At 41.2% G+C, this 17,265-nt stretch overlaps 1 protein-coding gene across 3 annotated transcripts in view; it reads right to left on the bottom strand.

The window, feature by feature from the left end:
• fggy (FGGY carbohydrate kinase domain containing) overlaps positions 1-17,265 on the bottom strand; it is a 42,125-nt gene that overhangs the window by 13,439 nt on the left and 11,421 nt on the right. For all 3 annotated transcript variants that reach the window (XM_080725167.1, XM_080725166.1, XM_080725168.1), the window contains exons 4-10: positions 12,875-13,026; positions 11,389-11,477; positions 8,960-9,075; positions 8,017-8,145; positions 5,153-5,256; positions 1,555-1,662; positions 931-992 (exon numbers count right to left, since the gene is read on the bottom strand). In XM_080725167.1, coding sequence (XP_080581293.1) covers positions 931-992; positions 1,555-1,662; positions 5,153-5,256; positions 8,017-8,145; positions 8,960-9,075; positions 11,389-11,477; positions 12,875-13,026 — 760 coding nt within the window. The remainder of the gene's footprint in view (positions 1-930; positions 993-1,554; positions 1,663-5,152; positions 5,257-8,016; positions 8,146-8,959; positions 9,076-11,388; positions 11,478-12,874; positions 13,027-17,265) is intronic.

Below are 17,265 nucleotides of genomic sequence, written 5' to 3'. Positions count from 1 at the left end.
ATTCCTTTGAGAAGTTTTAAGAGAATCACTCTAGATAGATCTACAAACGCTTGCACTTGTTCAGACCTGTAATTAATTTGCTCTGTTGATCTCTTCCTTTGGGTACACTGGGCACACTGTGAGTGCCGTGTACTGCTACCTGTGAATTGCAAACTAGTTTATTATTTAGTGTACATTTTGTATTTTTGTATTTCTTAGGTATCTGTTTGTGTATCATGGATGTTCTATTTTTGTTGTGATGTCTTGTATGTAAGCAAGGATTGTGTAATTTTTTATTTCTGCCTCTTGGCCAGGTCACACTCGAAAAAGAGATAATGTCTCAATGTGTTTTTATCTGGTTAAATAAAGGTTAAATAAAAAAAATAAAAAATCAATCTCCGGCAGTTTATTTCAGAGAGTAAAGAAGTCATAAGATTTAGATTTTATCCTATGGTACACAGCCCCACAAAGCCTACAAAGTGCAGTAGCTTATTCTGGACACACAGACTTATTTGTAAATCCCAAAGGTCAAATAAGCCTTCATGATATCGGGGGATAAACAATTACCTCAAGAACAGATATACAATCAGTGTAATATCACTTACAGTATATACCGATATCTTATGATTTGGTTGACCAGTTGAAACTATTTTTCCAGTCACGTTTTCGTTCGTAGTACTCTGGCTTTGTCAGGCAGTACAGCACAGCCGAGAATAGCAGACCTACAAGCCTACTACGTGTCGCATCCGTGACGCGCTGTGAGCTTGCAGGTCAGCTGTTCTCACAGCGCGACCAAGTATGTAATCAGGCTTTCCAGGAGACCAGTGTCTGATGCTCTGGGAGGTCTGACTGGTTTACAGGCCGCGAGGAGGTCAGGTGAACACATGACACATGACCCCAGGAGTAATAAAATGCTTCTTAGAAGTCCAGCCCCGATATGCATATTCTGACCTTTGTTTTGCCTGTTCCTGGAGCTGGCTGTGGGCGGCATGGCCCTTCACCATGTGGTCAATCTGACAGAGAGAGGATTGACACAGTCAGTCACATTAGTGAAAGGACATCATCAGTGAAAACAGTCGTGGAAAAAGTACTCAATTGTTTTACTTTGAGTACAACATCAAGTGAAATGTATCAATACTGCAATATAGAAATGCTCTGTAACAAGTAGAAGCACGGAATTCAAAATATACTTGAGTAAAAGTATAAAAGTATTGGCATCAATAAGTACTTAAAGTACCAAAAGCAAAAATACAAAAAGTTTGAAAATAGCCAGATCTACAAGCCCCAACACACTCCAAATCAATAGAAATATACTATTTGAATATAAGACAGTATACATCTTTTGGTTTGCCATTACTGTTGTAATAATGTTGTGAAGTAACAATGCTGCGAAGTACAGTTAAGCGAGTTATATTAACTTAAATCATCTCTTTTCAGAGATCAAGGACAAGGAAAAAAGGTCACCCATTTTGAACTATCCATAGCCCTTTTACAACGTAACCTTAAGAGTGGGACCGTATGATTAGCAAAGCCCACCCATAAAGCTTAACAGCAGCCAGAGGCCGGTCAACTGACCAGTCTGCCGGTAGCACTCTGTCCTCCCTCATTCAGCCACAGATCAGGCACCATGGCAGACAGGTATGGTCCCCACACGCCTGTTACAAACAGAGGCTCCTCGCTGATCTGAAAACATTCACGTACAGTAAAATACATTTAATCACACACTATACAATGTGCACTTTACACTACAGCAGGGGTCTTCAACGTTTTCAGGCCAAGGACCCCTTAGTTCAGAGAGAGATAAAGCAGGGACCCCCGCAACCTTATCAGAGATTCCATATAGTTTCATTGTTTGACAGCACTATCCTCAGTATATTTTGGATTCAAGTCAATTTCAGATATTTAACCACTTGAACAGTCAAAACTTAATTAACTTGACCTTTCACTCTGTACTTAGTCTGCTCTTTTTCCCCTCTACACAAAACATCTTTGCCGAAAATATTTTTGGCTAAAGTTCTTGGAATATGGACGCTAGGGTTCAAGTGGTTGATATAAAAAAACGAGAAAAACTGTTTCTATCACACAAAGATTTGGAGGACCCCCTGTAGTAACTCTGAGGACCCCCTAGGGGTCCCGGACCCCCTGTTGAAGACCCCTGCACTACAGTCCTTAATACCTTATGCAATATATCTGATATCATGCACACAGAAAAGCATCATATTATGAACTGCTATAATTAACCAGGAACCTTTCAAATCAACCTTTTTGCTGGCATGATCTAATAACATACCTGACAATATCCTAAGCACAATACATTATTATTGGGGAATTAAGAGACATGCATGCATCTCTATGTATGGGGGAGTGATTTAACTTACTTTTATGAATAGATTGGTTATCTATCTACTGTACAGTACATCCTATTCAGCTTGAAGTACTGTATGTCAAAGTTCCATTGAAAGGTGCTTCGTTCATAAAAGTGCACAGATCATACAGTATGATCTGTACAAAGCCAAAGTGCAGTAACTATGAATATTGACTGAAAAAAGGTTAATTTGACCTTTGGGATACACAAATAAGTTGGTGTGTCCAAAAACATAGTTACTGCACTTCGGCTGTGTAGGGCAGTATTTGGTGGGTTTGGTTTAGTGCTGCACAATATATTGTTATATCGCGGTATGACCGTGCGCAATATCAGTATCCCAAAAGGCAACAATATGGGCGATATATCGCCCTGGGCGCTATGCTGCTTAGGTTTCACTTTTGCTACACTTAGAATATCAAATTACAAGTGTGGGAACCCAATAGCACTTCAAATCAAGAGTGATATTGACTATATATTTGAATAATGCTTAGTTTTCACTGTTGTAACAATTTAAATATTGAATATGAAATTTGTCCTGTAATATCGTATATATCGTATCAACCTTTTCAGGCCACGATCCCCAAAATAATCACATTTTAACTGGGGACCCCCCCACCCTGATGAGCACTAAGAGTTGAGGCATTACATTTTCTATAGCACGGTTCTATTGTGAAAATAGCCGATCTACATGCTCAGCTCAGCTTGTGATTATGTAGATCGGCTATTTTCACAATTTCTGCCTTAAATATTTGACAAAATCCCGACCCACAGGTTGAGAACCACTGCAGTAGAGTAGTGGTAGTCAGGGACCCACCCCTACAGGATGTGAGATGACCTGTGATTTTCTGCCGTACTTTTTATTTCAGTTTTATCTATTAGATTGGTCATTAAGGTCCACAGAATGAGAGGCCTGCTCTGCCAGAAACATCGCGAAAAAAAGTTATGGCCATTTGTATATTCAGTGTCCCATTGACTCCACTATCTCTATATACAATTTGAAACTGACAGAACGGTGCATTCGACATACATACATACAGACGACCCAAAGCAGTCCAATTGGCTAGGACTGATCACGTGGCACACGTGCCGACGTCCTCACGTCACACCAGCGCCATACGTGCTGACGTAGAGTCAACACCAGGCTAACAGTTAGCTAAACAAATGATGTACTCACGTTTGCATAGTCAATAGCACTACTGTCCACATTCCAGTACATTCCATCACTTAGGCACGAGTCCCGATCACATTAACATAATCTTCATGTATGTACATCCCATTACAGCAACGTAACGTTACTCTTTTTAATTCGCGGAGTTCTTCACCGGAAGTGCGTCCGGCCGTCAAATATGTCCGACCGGAAACGTGCTGCGGCACAATAGTTCCGCCACAATAGTTCCCCCCCCAAAAAAATTTTTTTTTTCATTTTTTTTTCATAAAAAAAAAAAAAAAAAAAAAAAAAAGCTTTTCAAAAAACTTTTTTTTTCAAAAAACTTTTTTTTAAGCCATATGAGCTTTTCACGTTAACAACGAGGTGAGGGGGCGTAGATGTGAGCGGCGCGTAGAGCCGCGAACCTCTAGTGTGACTACACAGGAAAAGAAAAATATTTAAATGTGAGGGGTCATTTCATGCAAAACAAATGCAATGGATTCAGAATAATGAAGAACCCCTAGTTTGACCCCTCACATGCTACTTAAAGCAGATCTTTTTTCTTTTTATAATATATTTCCTTTCCTGTGTAGTGGAGTCAATGGGAAAGTAAATATACAAATGGCCATAACTTCTTTTCGCGATGTTTCCGGCAGAGCAGACCTCTCATTCTGTGGACCTTAATGACCAAACTAATAGATAAAACAGAAATAAAAAGTACGGCAGAAAAAATCACATGTCCTACCCTATTCCTTGAGCTTTTGGGCTTGTGGGTCCCCGGCAATGGTGTTTTAGTGGTTATATTATGGTACAATATCAGTGGTTGTAATTGTATATATGCATATTAGAGCTTGGCGATATGACTTCGTCTTCAAATCAGTATCACGATTATTTCAAACCTTTGCCTCGATTTACGATTAATCGTAAATGGCTAAATACATTTTAAAAAGTGAGAATTGCAGATCTAAAAGCTCTATTTTCACAATTTCTGTACACCATTGCTTCTCAATTTTTCAGTTATGAGTTGGTTATTGGTTCTATATATATCGGTTTTGGTATATTTTTGGTTAATTGCCCTAATGCACATAACACTATTATAGGGCATTCACGAATAGTGACTTTTAGTATTCAAATTATTCGACCTCAAAGTATTCGAATAGTCGAATATTCGACAGGACTGGCCAAACTGTCAAATATTAAGTAAGCAAGAGGCGAACATTGTGAAAATAGCCGATCTTGCGAGGCGTTGTGAGCATGTAGATCTGCTATTTTCACAATATTTATCTGCGGAACCGAGTCACATTAAATTTAATACCTACAATTCCAAGTGCTTGTCAGGGTGGGGTCCCCAGTTCAAATATGTTTATTTTGGGGGTCACTGCCTAAAAAGGTTTGAGAAGCCCTGGTATAGAGCATTAACAAATTCATCCACCAGGGGCACTGACTTCATCCACCAGGAGCACTGACACCGACTTCCTATCTAGCCAAGCTTTATAAACTATTTTTAAAGAGAAAATAAAAATAAGCGAATATTCAACTTTGGTGAACAACGTCGAATAGTGACTTTGATATTCGAATATTTGGTGAATGCCCCACTATTATACGGCAAAAATGTAGTTGGAGAACAGTCACTTGAGAGGCGACGTCCCCAAATCACTCACCGCCATGTGACAGGAGGACGTCCCACAGATCACCGCCATGCGCCTCGTGATTGGCTGATCCTCACACGGCAGGTGAAGGTCTGTCACATCTGCACCGATCACACCTGGAACAAACCAAATGAATGACAGGCACACACACATCCATGTTGAAGTACATCTATCTCAAGGTCTAAAGAGCACAAAGCTCAGCTGCCTTTTTGGGTTGTTAAATAAAACATTCTTCCATCATATTCTTCGTGCGTGTGTGTATGTGTGTGTGTGTGTGTGTGTGTGTGTGTGTGTGTGTGTGTGTGTGTGTGTGTGTGTGTGTGTGTGTGTGTGTGTGCGTGCGTGTTTAGTCTCTCATTTTTTAAGACCTAATGGTAAGTCTACCAAACAGTGGTTGGCACCACATGAAGGGAGGGGGATAATCAAAATCGACACCCTATGAGCACTAAGAGTTGAGGAATGACATTCTGTATAACACGGTTCTATTGTGAAATTAAAAGATCCACATGCTACATGCTGTGAGCATCTGGGGACTAGGGCATTCACGAATAGTGATTCTTAGTATTCTAATTATTCGACCTCAAAGTATTTGAATAGTCGGATATTCGACAGGACTGGCCAAACTGACCAAACTGTCAAATATTAAGTAAGCAAGAGGCGAACATTGTGAAAATAGCCGATCTACATGCTCGCTGCGAGGCGTTGTGAGCATGTAGATCTGCAATTTTCACAATATTTATCTGCAGAACCGAGTCACATTAAATGTAATACCTACAATTCCAAGTGCTTGTCAGGGTTCTTATGACTTCCTATCAAGCCAAGCTTTATAAACCATGAAGAAATTAAAGACAAAATAATAAAAAAAAAAAAAATAAGCGAATATTCGACTTCTGTGAACAAAGTCGAATAGTGACTTTGATATTCGAATATTCGAATAGTCGAATATTTGGTGAATGCCCTACTGGGGACCCCCGAAAATCATATCTGGACCCCCCCCCCCCCCCCCCCCCCCTGGCGGTCCCGGCCCACCAGTTGAGAACCATTGGTGTAGTTTGGTGCTGGGGGCAGTGCAGCGCCGCAGGGGGCTTACATCAGCGAGACGTGTACTACACCTCTGACTGCCACAACAATGTGTGGTCGCCAGAGGTCACGGCACGGGAGGTCAGAAGGCCAGAGTTCACCGGCAGTTTAACACCCCAAACAAAACCAGATGGCTTCTTCTGTGAGCCCAGAGGGGCACTACAGACTGCTGTCTGTAGCATTTTTACAAAGAACCCCCAGAAAGAAAAAAACTGAAAAAACTGCCAGTGGCAGGCAATAAACAGGATACATCTGAGCATCAGTCATGGATTGATTTTTATGTTATTTAAATTAAAATGGTCTGTGTGTGTGTGTGTGTGTGTGTGTGTGTGTGTGTGTGTGTGTGTGTGTGTGTGTGTGTGTGTGTGATGTTCTAGTGTCCAACATTCTCTGAAAACAGCCGATCTATAAGCTCACATTGCGTCGCTCTGGGGATTTTCTGCAAATATAGTCAATTTGTCAAGCGAAAACAACAAGGGGCCTGGCAAAGAGCCCTAAGGGAAAAGTCAGGTAAGTATAGGATTTAAGCGATTAAGTCAAGGAAGGACTACGGTCTAAAAACCTGCTTCTACCACTTTTTCTAGTCACGTGTTCAAATACTGGATTCTGATTGGCTAAATTCCGGAGGTTATGACAAAACAACTGCCGCAAAGTTGTATGAGGACTTGTCCGAGATCAATGCACCTCAGTGTACATCCGGGGACTTCAGGAGGTAGTCGGAACACCTTTCCCCCAACCAACAAATGACGGTGGCAACGGTCCTATGTTTACTAACGTGCATGCTATAGTCGCCGATTTATTTGGATCCAATGCAATCCGCCAACTTTAAAGCCCCTTTTCTCTGAACCTATGCCTTTCTGGAAGCGAACAGCCTCTATTTACGGCCGGAACGGTACTTCTAACTGACGTTAGCTTAGCTGTAAGCTAGACGCATGGATTAGTATGGAGTTGGCGCCATCTGTTGGTGAGTAGAAGATGTTGTTTGTGGAACTATCTGCTGTCTCGCGGAAGTTTTATAGGCAATAATGATTGTAACTTAAGATCCTTGCAAGTTACAACTATGTGTTTTCTTTCATGTATACGGGAAAAAGTGGTAGAAAAGCTATTTACCACTCGGGGTCGGACATTATGCTCTCATAATGTCCTGAGTGAGGGTGTTATCGGACTCGGCTGCGCCTCGTCCGATAACACCCTCACTGCTGACATTATGAGAGCATAATGTCCTCTCACTCGGGGTAAATTGCTTACATAAACTGCAAGTACAAGCTAACATAAAGGGTCTTCGTCTAAGCCAGGGGTCTTCAACAGGGGGTCCGGGACCATTGGGGGGTCCTCAGAGTTTCGACAGGGGGTCCTCCAAATCTTTGTGTGATAGAAACTTTTTTCTTTCTTTTTTATATTAACCACTTGAAACCTAGTGTCCAAAAAAGAAAACCTTTGTCAAAAATAGCCGATCTACAAGCTCACAACACCTCGCAGCGCGAGGTGTTGCAAGCTTGTAGATCTGCTATTTTTGGCTTTGGTGTAGAGGTGGAAAAGAGCAGACTAAGTACAGAGTGAACGAACATGTTTATTAAGTATTGACGGTTCAAGTGGTTAAACATCTGACACAAATTGACATGAATCCAAAATACACTGATGATCGATCGTGCTGTCAAACAATGAAACAACATGGAATCTCTGAAAAGGTTGTGGGGGTCCCTGCTTCATCTCTCTCTCTCTCGGCTAAGGGGTCCTTGGCCTGAAAACGTTGAAGACCCCTGGTCTAAGCTTCATCTGTCTGTGAAACATGTTACCTAGACCTCCGGCATGGGCGTCGATGAGGGAGGCGCCCACTGCAGTGCCTGGGTTCAAGCCCAGATGATGTGCAGCCTCCTGGGTCAGACCCTGGCCCAGTGCAGCCCCTGGAGGACACGTCACACTACCTGTATGTGCACAAACACAGCAACTTACAAAACCATGGGAGAAACGCAGAGCTGGAAAAAGTACATTCTTCACTTAAAGGAGCAATAGTCAACTTTTCATTGTAGGGCCGACACTTTGTTTACATCCTTGTCTATAGACTAGAATGAGAACAAAGTGTCTGACAATGGCCAAAATGATAATTGTATCATTATTTTATGCTTTTTGTGGTCATTTTTTGAATAGAAACATATATATGAAGCTTATTTATTTATAATATATATATATATATATATTTTAATATAGGGGCTAATTGGTTTGTGTATGTTTTATAATATTATAATTTATATATGCAAAGTAACTAGTAACTAAAGTTTTCAAATAAATGTAGTGGAGTAAAATTACAATATTTGTATCCGAAATGTAGTGGAGTAGAAGTAAAATTATTGGAAATTGGAAATACTAAAGTAAAGTACAAATACCTCAAAAGTGTACTTAATTAAGTACAGTACTTGAGTAAATGTTCTTAGTTACTTTACACCACTGGAGAAACGCATGGTATATTTAATGACAAAATATGATCAAATATTACAAATGTGACTCTTGTTCTCATCATTCTCATCATCACATTATGATCCCTCGTGGGATCAGTAAAGGTCTATCTATTTCTATTTGTATGAATAGAATCCATAATTAATAATACTAATTTTAATACATTTGGAAGGCAACAATGATTACTTAAAACAATGATTATTATCTATTTATTTATGTACAGAGCAGAAAAGACTGGACTAAAAAAATATTTCTGTTGCTAATCTCGTCTCTATTCTCGTTGACCTATTTTGGAATGGTTGTTTTCCAAGAGGTCCTCCAATCCGATGGCGGTCCAAAAGCTGTGGTCCCAGCCTTGCGGAGGACAGTATGTCCATTTACACACCAGGGTACACAAGGACCTGTGGAACCATGAAGAGTTTGCACTGTAACACCTCAAAGCTGCTTAGTCATCATTATCATATTCAGTTAATAATAACTTCATTATAACACATGACATTTTTTGCCTGTGTAATTTCCGAGTAACAGTGAACCTTTTTTTCCACAGAAATCAGATACTCCTGTCCTGTTATGTGTCAGAAACATTACATGAAATATTACATAACTCTTTAACGACATGAACTCCCAAATGACTCCCTATTCTGGGCGTGTCATAATAGGGAAACATTCGGTGAAAATAGGCAAACTTGCAGCGTCATTAGCAGACCTCAAGAGTTCAGGACGCGTCCCAACATGACGCCCGCTGAGCTACAAAGAGATTTGGTGTCGGGGTAAAAGAGGAGTATAGACCCCCGGGGGACCCTGTTCAACAAAGTATATGAGGTTTAAGTGGTTCAAGGGCAACTTTGCAGATTTGTATCCTGAATCCTATCATTTTATAGAGAAAAAGGACATAAAGGGAAACTTCACCAATTTTAAACATAATTGTGCTTATGCGAGATGTTATAAATAATACATAAATGATATACAGACTCCACCTTACCCTGGAGATTCGAGCTTCAAGCTGCTAATGTCAAGTCACCATAACACTCCCTCTCTTTGGCCAGAAGCAAGGGTGTCGCACCTAATTCTGGGCCTTGGGTACTTTAACTATTGAAAAATAGCAGATATACACTTTTTTAATATTAGTCCAGGAGAGCAGTGGTTCTCAACCTTTTCAGGCCACGACCCCCAAAATAATAATATTTTAACTGGGGAACCCCCAGCAAAATCGCGCTCTTTCGAACGACCATCATTTCGACCGGAGGGTTAGCGACTCACTCCACGGAGGTTAGGGTTAGGGTGAGGGTTAGAGTCGGGTGTCGAAAAGATGACCTGTAGTAACAGCGACACGCTCCCGCACCCCCACCCCGATGAGCACTAAGAGTTGAGGCATTACATTTTGTATAAGTTAACACAGTTCTATTGTGAAAATAGCAGATCTACATGCTCACAATGGTGCTCACAACTCAGTGCCGCGCTGCGAGCTTGTAGATCTGCTATTTTTGAAAAATCGTGAAAATGTGTGCAAGTCTTTGAATATTTCAAATTCTTCTGAGGTTTTTTGAAAAAGATATGTTTCTATGTCAGTGGTGCTCAATCCTTTTCATGTGAAGGACTCCCAAAATGATATGTATTTGGCCACAGACTTCCATCTCAAAATATTTAGTTCCAGGGACCCACCAGAAGCAAAATTTGAGTTACAAATGTTCACTTAAAAAATACATATATTCAAAGATTTGCACACATTTTCACGACTTTAAAAAAATAGCAGATCGACCAGCTCGCAGCGTGGCACTCGGTGGCGCGCTGTGAGGTTATATATATATCTGCTATTTTTCAATAGCTAAAGTATAAAATAATTCCAGGCCCCTCCACCTTGGGCCCCAGTAACTCAGTCCCACTTTTCCCCCCCTTGTGACGCCCCTGGCCAGAAGCTTGGCTAAAACTCAGCTATAAGTCATGTGAACTGTCTTGCAATGTGTGATGCCTTCGTGGCGATCAATCGTGTTGTGAAAACCACACTACGTCATTATGACAGCCAATTTCAAGAAAGACACTTGTGTAGTGTGAAATACTTAAATAATCTGATGACAACCCGACCACTTCCATATCTTGCAGCGTGTTCCTTTAGTGCCTTTAGTCAACTTTACCGTTGGCTCTGTACTTGATCTGCTCTTTTCCCCCCCTTCCACACCAAACCTCTTTGCCGATTCTTTTTTTGTCTAATGTTCCCCTCAGAAACTGAATATGGATTCTAGGGTTGAAGCGGTTAAAACAAAAGTCCATATCACAAAAGGATTTGGTGATCTGCTAGACATTTTCTGTAAATCTTTGAAAATGTCTATGAAACAAAAATCCATATCACACAAAGATGTGGTGCCCCCCCCCCTGTAGTAATTCTGCAGACCCCCTACTCCCCCCCTAATCACTGATCTAACTTCTGTGGTGTCTGATTTCTGTGGGGAAAAAAGAGGTTCACTGTTACTTGGAAATAACACAGGCAAAAGATTTCATGCGTTATTATTAAAACCCATTAAGAATTGGAACCACTTTAACCATTACTTTATGCTTTAACTATTACAAAATAGCAGATATACAAGTTCACAGCGCGGCACTTGGTGCAAGCTTGTAGATTCTGCTATTTTTGAAAAATCATGTTTTTTTTTTTTTTAATCTTTGAATAGGTCTTTAAAAGCAATTATTATATTTGTAACTCAAATCTTCTGCCTCACCTCGTCAAAGATCCTGTCGCCTTCCAAGACAGGAAATCTGGAAGGTCTAAGAAGTGTGCGGCTTCCTTCCAGCAGGAGTCCCTGAGGTTCTGCCGCGCAGGGGGAAGAGGAAGAGATGAGCTATAAAACCCAGCGAGCAGCAGGTCAGGCAGCCATGCGGAATAAACCCACTGAGACCTGCATTATTACACGTTATCAGTTATCACTTTAACCTATTCAGATACATTATTGTGTATCATTATCTTATGCTTTAACTATTGAAAAATAGCAGATATACAAGCTCACAGCGCGGCACCGAGTGCCGCGCTGCGAGCTTGTAGATCTGCTATTTTTGAAAAATAGTGAAAATTAGAATTTTGACCCGATTCTATAAGTGTCTTTTGGGAAAAACCTATGTTTCTGTGTCAGCAATCTGGCCAGCCATCGTCAAAGAAAAGGTCCTTTTCACTTAACTGGAGCTCAGTTAGTCTGTTCTTGAGAGACTACTATGTCAGTGGTTCTCAAACCTTTTCAAGTGAAGGACCCCCAAAATGATATGTATTTGGCCACGGACCCCCATCTCAAAATATTTAGTTCCAGGGACCCCCCAGAAACAAAATTTGAGTTCCAAATGTTCGCTTTGAAAATACATATATTCAAAGATTTGTACACATTTTCACGACTTTTTCAAAAATAGCAGATCTACAAGCTCAGAGTGCGGCACTTGGTGCCGCGCTGTGAGCTTGTATATCTGCTACTTTTCACTGGTTAAAGCATTCAATAATTCTAGGCCTAGTTAAACAAATTATTTTATGCTTTTATGCTTCAACTATTAAAAAATATCAGATCTACACGCTCACAGCGCGACACTCAAGTCATTCAATATTCTGACACGATTTCTATAAATGTCTTCTAAATCATTTTAAGTGCCGCGCTGTGAGCTTGTAGATCTGATATTTTTTAATAGTTAAAGTATAAAATAATGGTTTAAGTAATAACGCGTAATAATGTGTTCCCGTTCTTAATGGAATAAACTCCACATGGGCATACTGCCGCTGCAGCGCAATGTCTGCATCTCTGCATCTCTTCATCTATGACAATAACAACACACCTATACTGATACAATGTCTGCATCTCTTCATCTATGACAATAATAACACACCTATACTGATACAATGTCTGCATCTCTTCATCTATGACAATAACAACACACCTATACAGCTATACTGACATGACGGGCGGCCAACTCTTTAATGGGCTGCAACCATCTTACCTTTTGGGTTAAACAAATAATCGAGAAACTAGTTTTTGTTATATGTATAAAAAACACTATACATATCAATGAATCGGTTATGAATCGAAAGGGGAAATCTACAAGATCACAATTTATCTTCGTCTATAACGTCATGCCTACGTCAAGCCCAAAATAGGTAAAGTTTATTAATCAATAATATTGTATTATTGCGCTGAACAAGTTTCATTAACAGATTTGACCTCTCTCTCCCACCTCTTTGAGCCAGAGGAGCTTGGGCGGCTGCATTTCAGGTGACATGACACCTCCCACCCGCCTCAGGACAGGGTGGCCGCTGGCGGTTATACGGGCCGCCTGCTCTGCCGCGCGGTGATCCATCCACATGACCACATTCCTCTGGCCATCACCTGAAGCCAAACGTGCATGAGAGAGACAGAGAGAGAGTAGGGATGGGACAATATGAAAATGTCATGTCACTGTTATTGTGAGCTCCTCATCCAGACATCAGTCATATCAAAACTGAACTACTGAAACTCTCTCCTCACTAGCCTCCCGGCATGTGCACTTAATCCTCTCCAACTGATCCAAAATGCCGCGGCACGACTGGTCTTCAACCAGCCAAAATTCTCATATGTGTCTCCCCTTCTCTGCTCCCTCCACTGACTCCTGCTTGTGGCTCGCACAGAATACAAAACACTGATGATGGCCTTCAAAGGAGCCAATGGTATGGCACCTCCATACCTCCAAAGCCTGATTAACCCCTACAACCCCACCCGTTCACTCAGATCAGCTAACACAGGGATGCTGACAGAACCCTCGCTAAAAACCCCAGGACAAAGATCCACTCGTCCTAGACCTAGACAATTCACCCTCCTGGCCCCCAAACTGTGGAATAAACTCCCTGTCGCACTTAGAACTCCCTACCTTCCCGCCATGGCCTGAAGACTCACCTCTTCAGACTCCACCTAAGCCCATAGCACTTATCATAGCACTCGCCTACCCTCAATGACCACACATGAAAGCTAGATAGCATTCTTAGGTTTTATATAAAGTCTTATACTTAGTAGGTGCTTGGTCTACCTACGTTATTTTGTCTAGATTGGTGTTTCTATGCAATTGATGTATTGATGTTGATGTATTGATGTTTTACCTTGCTTATTGTAAGTCGCTCTGGATTAAGAGCGTCTGCTAAATGCCTAAACTGTAAACTGTAACTGTAAGGAGGATAATTCCACGATAAATGTAATTCTCCACGATATGATTATTGTGAATGTTTTTTTTTTTTTTGCGATAAAAGATAATAGCGATTATCATCCCGTCCCTAAGAGAGAGACATGTATTCATGCATTCTCTACACCAGTGGTTCTCAACCTGTGGGTCAGGACCCCAAGGGGGGTCCCCAAATTATTTTTGGGGGTCCCCAGATGAGTAACCTAATGTGAAACATTGTTTTCTCACTCGACAGTAAACAAACCAACATAAAGTTTAAGAGTATAGAGGGTATCTGCACATTTCTAAAGTGACAATTTAAGGACTTTTTAATAGCTCTAAAATGACAAATTAAACATTGGCCAAATTGTCAAATATTAGAGGCAGAAATTTGTTGTGAGCATGTAGATCTGGTATTTTCACAACAAAACCGTGTTATACGATATGTAATGCCTCAACTCTTAGTGCTCGTCAGGGTGGGGGGTCCCCAGTTAAAATATGATTATTTTGGGGGTCTCAGCCTGAAAAGGTTGAGAACCACTGCTCTACACCGGCACTGTATACAAACAGCAACAACACATTAAGACCTGAGGCCAATTCTACAAATGCCTTCTCTAAACTACATTTTTCAAACGCTTTCATGACGATGCTCAGAAAAAGCAGATGAACAAGCTCCCTGCACGGCACAAAGTGATGCGCTGTGCGCTTGTACATGTGGCAGTTTTTGAATAGCCATCGCTAAAATCTGAAATGACACAGACGCTTTCCCAGTTTTAATGGGTTATACATATATGGAAAAAATGTGGAAACACACCCAGGTTACCCCGGGATTGCCGTTTGTAATTGAAACAGCATGGCAATATAACATGCCCAAAGATTGGTTATAGACCACTGACCAGTAAGACTCCCTAATCGGGAGATAAGCGACCGTCAGGTCGCAGCGTGATTTTAGGGCAAAATGTGTAGGAGCAGTGTCCAAAAAATGTGTTTGAAAAAATATATGGGACAGATCCATGTTGATGACATGAGTGTAGACATACTGTGTACCGATTTGCGTAATTTTAGGGCAACATCTGTAGGGGCAGTGTCCAAAAATGTGTTTGAAAAAGTCGGCCTGATGGTGGCGCTATATGGGGCAGATCAATGTTGATGGCATGAGTGTAGACATACTGTGTACCGCTTTGCGTGATTTTAGGGCAAAAATCTGTAGGAGCAGTGTCCAAAAATGTGTTTGAAAAAATGGGCCTGATGGTGGCGCTATATGGGACAGATCCATGTTGATGACATGAGTGTAGACATACTGTGTACCGATTTGTGTGATTTTAGGGCAAAATCTGTAGGAGCAGTGTCCAAAAATGTGTTTGAAAAAATGGGCCTGATGGTGGCGCCATATGGGACAGATCCATGTTGATGACATGAGTGTAGACATACTGTGTACCGATTTGCGTGATTTTAGGGCAAAATCTGTAGGAGCAGTGTCCAAAAATGTGGCGATGGTGGCGCTATATGGGACAGATTTATGTTGACGGCTCTCTTGGCGCCGCCAAGGCGGGTGCGTGGGTACCGACCCCGGCTCTCCCGGTCGCTCCTAGCCCGAGTTATGGCATTTTATGTGCGCTGCAGTGGCGGGGGTCCTCCACTAGGGGTGCGACCACTTTTGCATCCATTCTGGAGCACCAGGAGTCGGTGGTCCCTGGGAATTCCCCGTGAACAGCCCCGTTGGGGTGGTCATTGGTCATTTTAGCACTTTTTGGCGGCGGCGACAGGGGGTCCCTGGGGGTCCCTGGAGCTCCGGGGGTCCCGGGAGGGGTGGAGGTTGTGGATTGGCAGGCAAGGAGTGTGTGTGCAAAGTTTGGCATGGATTGGGGCAACGGTGGCGGAGATATGAGTTGGGGAAAAGTGTGATGTGACGGACAGACTGACAGACTGACGGACAGACAGCCTGTCGAGGTTTTGGTAGTAACTGCGACGGTCGCAATTATACATATATGGTGTATATCTTTTTCTTTAAATTAATCCCTAATTTACCGGTAGTTCAATTTATTTTTTCTACCTATTAGTGACATGCCCAAATTAGGGAAGCCACCTCCATTTTGTTTGATTGAGCCTTTAATGTTGAGTGTGCATATTAAGTCCACTGACAGATAGGCCTGTCACAATTATAACATAATAATCTAATTGCAATTATTTGACATTATCGCAATTATTTTGTCATAATCGTTTCCATGTTGAAACATTTTCATATATTTTCAAACATTTTTTTAAATAGTGGAAATAGCAGATCTACAAGCTCACAACGCGTTGCGATGCGATGCGCTGTGAGCTTGTAGATCGGCTATTTCTACTATCAACGTTCTTTTTTAAGTAAAAAGTTGTCAGTCATTTATTTGTATTTGTAAAGCCACACCCACTGCCACACTGGACAATCGATGTGAAAGGTTCTTCCTTAACCCTGTGACCAAACTTTCCATTGCGTTTTATGATGTTCAAACTTAAGTTACATGCCTTTTTATGAGGGACCCGCCGGGCATGTTTTACAGTGTCTTTTTATGGTTAGGAGGATAGCCACTAGCTCTGGTTTAGCCACTTAACAGACACTAGTCCAGAGTTAAGACTAGCCAGGGGCAGGGGCCGCAGGGCTGTCACAATTATTACATAATCGTCTAATCGCAATTATTTTGTGATAATCGTCATAATTGTGAATGTTGAAAAATGTTCATACATTTTCAGAAACAGTGGAAATAGTAGATCTACAAGCTCACAACGTGTCGCAACGCGTTGTGAGCTTGTAGATCGGCTATTTCCACTATCAATGTTATCTTTTAAGTAGTAAGTTGTCAAATATGTCAATAATTCCTTTGTGTATTTAGGTTATGTGTCATATCTGCCATGTGCAACTTCAAAGCCTACAAGCCAAACAGAAATGTAATTATCAACGACGAAAACACAATTAAATCGTTAATCGCAATTATTTGAGTGACAATTAATCGTCATGTAAAATGTCATAATCGTGACAGCCCTAGCCAGGGGTTTTCAGCTTGAGACCCAAAAGATACTTAGTTCTGATATCTCTGATAAACTAACAAAAATACATTATGAATTAAACACTTAAGTCCTAAGTAGTGAAAATAGCAATGCAACATGTTGTGAGCTTGTATCGTCTATTTATTTTTTTATTGCGACGGTAGTCGCAGTTTAGTATGAGAAACGGCACATCTTGTCTCTGTGCAAGACACGTTTTTTAAGGTCTATGGGTTTGACACTCTGACATCACTGTGATGTCAGGGGAACCACACTAAAAGAATCCCTTTTATGCCCATATAAGGAGATCCCTGATCTGATGTCATCAATATTAAGCCCATATCTAACAGGACTTCATATGGGAATGCCCATATACTGTATGGAGGCCAGTCAGGCCACATCGGCCACATACCACA

This window comes from Nannobrachium achirus (assembly GCF_963921795.1).
Source record: "Nannobrachium achirus genome assembly, chromosome: 5".
In the NCBI taxonomy this organism is placed as follows: domain Eukaryota; kingdom Metazoa; phylum Chordata; class Actinopteri; order Myctophiformes; family Myctophidae; genus Nannobrachium; species Nannobrachium achirus.
Note: the sequence above shows the minus strand (reverse complement) of the source record. Positions and strands in the feature narration are given on the sequence as shown.